The 6,000-nt window shown below is 47.3% G+C and overlaps 1 protein-coding gene across 1 annotated transcript in view; it reads right to left on the bottom strand.

Moving 5' to 3' along the window:
* Positions 1-265: 265 nt before the first annotated feature.
* Positions 266-6,000, bottom strand: part of LOC142302813 (extracellular calcium-sensing receptor-like) — a 30,339-nt gene continuing 24,604 nt past the window's right edge. Inside the window, exon 6 of the mRNA XM_075343923.1 lies at positions 266-1,170. Coding sequence (XP_075200038.1) covers positions 266-1,170 — 905 coding nt within the window. The remainder of the gene's footprint in view (positions 1,171-6,000) is intronic.

Raw genomic sequence — 6,000 nt, 5'->3', positions numbered from 1 at the left:
GCGGCATGCACCACCAATGATGTTATGAAATGGAGCGACGCGTCAATGATCAACGATTTTTAACGATTTTGCGATGATTGATCGTCGCTCCTTTTAGTCACACACAACGATATCGCTAACGACGCCAGATGTGCGTCACGAACACCATGACCCCGATGATATATCGTTAGCGATCTCATTGTGTGTAAAGTACCCTATAGTCTGTGGTTATCCTCATGAGACAACCTATTTAAGCACTTATGAGTTATCTACGATGGATTCTCTATCAGTCTCTGTCTCTTCTCATGAGATATCCTTTAGAGTTCATATCAGGCCTGAACAGTATAATGAAGCACTTTGGAAAGAACATGCAGAGCACTAAAGACCAACTAGATATCAAAATGGCAAATATTTCCATGGCCACTGTATACTTGCCCTGGGCACTCAGGGAGGCTGGGATGTAAGAAATCCAGACACTGAGAAAGGCCAACATACTGAAAGTAATAAATTGGGCTTCATTGAAGCTGTCAGGAAGTTTTCGAGCCAGGAAGGCCACAATAAAACTGGTCATCGCGAGAAGAAAGAGGTAACCCAACATGGTCCAAAATGCAATGGGTGAACCTTCGTTACATTCAATCATAATGAGCATTGGCTGGTTTTCTATGTTGTATTGTGGAAATGGTGGAGCTAAGGACAACCATGAGACACATAAGATAAATTGTAGAATGGAACAACTAAAAATAATTGTGTAGGACACTCTCAGATGAGTCCATCTCCTCATAACACTACCTGGTCTTGTTGCCATAAAGGCAAACATAACCATGATAGTTTTAGCCAAAATACATGAAACACAGATGGTGAAGACCAGTCCAAAAGTAGCTTGACGTAGCAGACACTTCTCAGTCTGGGGAAAACCTATAAAAGCCAGTGAGCTTAGGAAGCAAGAAGACAAAGAAACGAGTAGAAGACAACTTAGGACGTAGTTGTTGGCTTTTACTATGGGAGTTGATTTATGTTGGATAAAAAGCCGTAGTATGCAGTTAGGAATGATGGAGGAAAATATCGAGGTGCCAGCCAAAGTTGCCCCCAGTGGGTCATCATAGGAAAGGAAGTCTATGTGTTTTGGAAGGCATCTGGTTTTCTGGAGATTTGGCCATTCATTCCATGGACATTTCACACAATCGTTTGAATCTGAAATTGAGAAGAATTGTAGAATTAATTTCCACATATCAGCGAGGGGCAATATCTTAAATATGGGCTTAGGGAGGTGGGAAGAAATGGTGCTAATAATCTCTCAAAATGGCACTATTCATTACTGCTATTTCCTGCGTCCTCCACTTGTCTGCTGGAATAACATCTGGTGGCCATCTTAAGTGAAAGCTGCAGCCAGGCAGTGGTTGCCGAGTGGCTGCAGCATGCATATTTTGTCTGGCGCAATAAAACTGGGAAAAAAGCTCAGACAGATTGTCACCAGGACAGCTGTTCAGTGGCCACTAGTTGTAGAGCTCACCAATATATGTTGTTATAAGCAGACCATAGGGATACACAGCTATGACTATGGAGGGTCTACAATTACTCTCTATATACAGATACTTATAAATAGAGATTAGCGAGCCTTTAGAAGTTTGGTTTGGAGGAGACATTCAAAGCTTAGATAAGGCTCTGTTTGTGAACCTGACTTGAAGCACAGCACTGCTCGCTAGAGCGGTTTGCACTCGTAACTCACTCGAACTTTGAACCTGAACTTTGTTTTTTTGTAAGTTGGTTTCTGAACCCCAACCTCAAACCTTGAACTTCAAGTTTGCTCATCTCTACATATAAGCTAACAAACTCCCCAGGGAGTAACACTTTTTATATGTATTTATTTGCATCTGAACAAATTAAATATTGATAGATTCACTGGGTGACATGGCATTCACCCATGGATGCTGAGGGAACTGAGCTCAGCTGTATTTTATCTTCTTAGGGTATGTGCACACGTTGCTTTTTTTTCCGCGCGGAAAAAAACGCACCCTCTGGCAGAGGGGAGAATTGTAAACAATGCTTTTTGAGAAACAACGCATCGAAAACGCATGCGTTTTTCATGCGTTTTTCATGCGTTTTTCATGCGTTTTTTTAGGTGCGTTTTTTAAGACTTGTCAGTGATAATAAAGTTGGTTGAACACAGACCTTTGGAAAAAAAAACCTGTGATGTCATTTCCTTCTCCACATTCTGTTTGGATAAATGGGAGGGCTTGGAATGGAAGGAGCACCATTTGAATTTTGGAAAAGTTGAAATAAACTTCGCGCACCAAGCCCCTTAGGTACCTATACGTCAGAAAACCCCCACAAGTGACCCCATTTTGGAATCTGCACCCATCAAGGATTTTATTCAGGAGTATATTAAGCATTTTGAATCCACAGCTACTTCACCCAAAATGTTGCTGTAGCAACAATATTCTCACTTTTAGGCCCGCTTCACATGTCAGTGAAAAACACTGACGTTTTTCACTGGCGTGTAAAACACGCACATGTCCCTCCGTGTGCCGTGAATCATGGCACACGTGGGTTGTCTAAGTGCAATCCGGGCTCCGTTCTCCGTGGCCCGTGATTGCACTTAGAGATTAACTCACCTGCACCCGCTCCCGCTCTCCATGGTGCTGATCGCTCCCGCGGTGCAGCATCCGGCCGGCGCTGACCCCCGCAGCAGCTGCTTCCGGGTCGGCTGTGTCGTGCATCATGAATATGCGCGACAATAATGAGCCGGCACAGAAGGAACAGGGAGGACGGGCTGCAGAGGACATCGCTGGAGCCGGGTGAGTAAAAATGTTTTTTATTTTAAAAGCACGTTTTTTTCTGGCACGTGTTTCACGGATCACACCACTGCGTGGTCCGTGGGACATCAGTGATGCCAGAAAAAAATGGACATGTCTCCGTGCGGCAATCACGCACACGCGGGTACGCCGCATGGAGACACGTGCAGTGAAAAATCACTGACGTGTGAGCAGACCCATTCATTATAATGGGTCTGCGTATGTCAGTGATCCTGGTACGTTTAAAAAAAAGCACAAACGTACCAGAATCACTGACGTGTGAAAGGGGCCTAAGGCTATGTGGCCATGATCCAGCGACACGGCGTCTAGTACACAGTGCCAGCCTTCCTGCAGCTGCCCATGCCCACGATTTGGGTTCAGGCTGCTGTGGAGCTCTATGCTACCTGCAGAGAACACTCTCGTCTCCGCAGCATAAATTGACATGCTGAGGCTCGGGAAGCCACGCTACCGGTCAGTTTATGCTGCGGAGAAAAGAAGCACAGTGGGCATGGGATCTCCAAAAATCCTTCCACTGTGCTTCTACTGCACAACGCAGCGTTATGGACGCAGGGAAAACACTCAGCGCCCATAACGCTGCAAACCCTGATTGTGGACACACAGCCTAAAAAGCGTCAATGGATGAAGGGATGTCAAATATATAGAACGTCCTACCCCCGCCTGCATATTCTAAGCTGGCACCTTTAGTACCTTTCATGTGGCACTAAAGGGTGCCTAGCTTAGTATTTATCCAATAAAAAAAAAAATGAAAAAAATGGCGTGGGGTCCCCCCTATTTTTGATAGCCAGTCAGGGTAAAGCAGACAGCTGTAGCCTGCAAACCACAGCTGGCAGCTTCATCTTGGCTGGTGATCAATTTGGAGGGCTCCCCATGTTTTTTTTTTTATTTATAAATAAAGAATAAAAAAAAAAATAACGTGGGGTCCCCCCAAATTAGATCACCAGCCAAGGTGAAGCTGACAGCTGGGGTCTGGTATTCTCAGGGTGGGAAGAGCCATGGTTATTGGACTCTTCCCAGCCTAAAAATAGCAGGCCGCAGCCGCCCCAGAAGTGGCGCATCCATTAGATGCGCCAATCCTGGCGCTTCGCCCCAACTCATCCCGCGCCCTGGTGCGTTGGCTAACGGGGTAATAAATGGGGTTGATACCAGATGTATAATGTCACCTGGCATCAAGCCCAGCAATTAGTGATGTCACGGCGTCTATCAGACACCCGACATAACTAATTGACAGAAAACAAAAGCAAAAAAAGACAATAAAAAATGTTTTATTAGAAAAAACACTCCCCAAATCATTCCCTTGTTCTCCAATTTAATAAAAAAAAATGGGTCCGCAGAAATCCATATGGATGTCCCACGTCGCCTCTGGACCTTCTAGAATATGGGGGCACGTTCAGGAAACGTATCCCCCATTTTCTAGGAGGGCAGACCCTCCATTTGAGGAGAGTGGGTGCAAAAATCTGCACCCACTCTCCCCGGGTCACAGCTGCAGAGTGCGAGCAGCCAGCACAGCTCACACTGAACACAGTGCTGGCTGTCAGCTGATCTGCACATGTGACCGGCCAGCGTGCACTGTGAAGGAGGAGGGGGCCGCAGGGGATCAGCGCTGCGACCGGACAGGTATGTATGACACCGGGGGGAATAGGGGGTGAACGGGCAGGGCCTGGGGAACAGTTTTCTGTCGCATGTGTTATTGCACATGCGACAGAAATCATAGGAGCAGGGCGGCCGGTGCGCTACTGTGCGCGCGGCCATGTTGGATTTTCGGGAGGGGGGTCGGGGCGGGCACTTTGGCGACACCGGGGGCTTTGCCAGGAAGTGAGGTCAACAGGAAGCCTCTTGACCTCACTTCCAGGTAAATGCCTGCGTTCTGGCGTGCCGACAAAGGCCGCGGACCGCAACAAAAAAGCAGGTCCATGCGTTGTGGCTGCGTTCTGACCCCACATCATTGATTTCAATGGGGGAGAGAACGCAGCCACAACGCACAAAAGAAGTGACATGCTGCTTTTCTTTCCGCACAGATTTTTGGCATCCAAAACGCTGCGGAAAGAAACGCAGCATGTGCACTGATTTTTCAGCTTTCCCATACACTTTGCTGGGAAAGCTGAACGCATGCAATTTGCCACTGAAACGCTGCGGTTCAAAACGCAGCGTTTCCGCGGTAAAAAACGCATCGTGTGCACACAGCCTTAGGCTATGTGCGCACGTCGCGTAAAAACATGCAGTTACGCTGCGCTTTGTAGCGCAGCGTAACTGCATGCGTCCTGCGTCCCCTGCACAGTCTATGGAGACTGTGCAGGGGCCGTGCGCACGTGGCGTTTAAGAGCGCAGCGCTTCGGCTACTGCCGAAGTGCTGCGCAAAAAGAAGTGACATGTCACTTCTTTCCTGCGCTTTGCCGGCAGCTCCTGCACGGTCTATGGCAGGAGCTGCAGGCAGAGCGCATGGAATCGGCGCTCACTACGGACATTTCTGCAGCGATCTAAAGCGCACATGTGCTCTTCAGATCGCTGCAGAAATTTCTGCAGGGCTTGTACGCAACGTGCGCACATAGCCTTAGACTCTCTTGTAACAGGGTTGGTGCCCCAGGATTGGAGAATGGCTCACATGGTACAGATATTTAAGAAAGGTAAGAGGGTAGATCCAGGCAACTACCGTCCGGTAAGTCTGGCATCAGTAGAATGCAAAGTTTTTGAGGGCATTATAAGGGATGACATGCAAAAATATATTGCAGAAAATAATATAATAACTGACAGACAGCATGGATTCATGAAAGATAAGTAGTGTCTAACCAACCTGTTGGGGTTCTATGAGGGGGTAAGTGCAAACCTGGATATTGGTAATGCAGCTGATGTGATTTATTTAGACTTTGGAAAGGCATTTGATACTGTACCACATAATAGCCTTATACTAAAGCTCCAGAAGCTGGGACTAGAGGAAACTATATGCAACTGGGTAAGGAATTGGCTAAAAGATAGGAAACAAAGAGTAGTCATAAATGGAACATTCTCTAAATGGGCCATAGTCAGCAGTGGGGTGCCGCAGGGATCTGTACTGGGAGCAGTGGGGACCGCAGGGATCTGCACTGGGAGTAGTGGGTACCACAGGGATCTGTACTGGGAGCAGTGGGAACCGCAGGGCTCTGTACTGGGAGTAGTGGGGACCACATGGATCTGTACTAGGAGTAGTGGGGACCTCTAGGATCTGTACTGGGAG

The sequence above is a fragment of the Anomaloglossus baeobatrachus genome, chromosome 4 (assembly GCF_048569485.1).
Source record: "Anomaloglossus baeobatrachus isolate aAnoBae1 chromosome 4, aAnoBae1.hap1, whole genome shotgun sequence".
Lineage (NCBI taxonomy): Eukaryota > Metazoa > Chordata > Amphibia > Anura > Aromobatidae > Anomaloglossus > Anomaloglossus baeobatrachus.
Note: the sequence above shows the minus strand (reverse complement) of the source record. Positions and strands in the feature narration are given on the sequence as shown.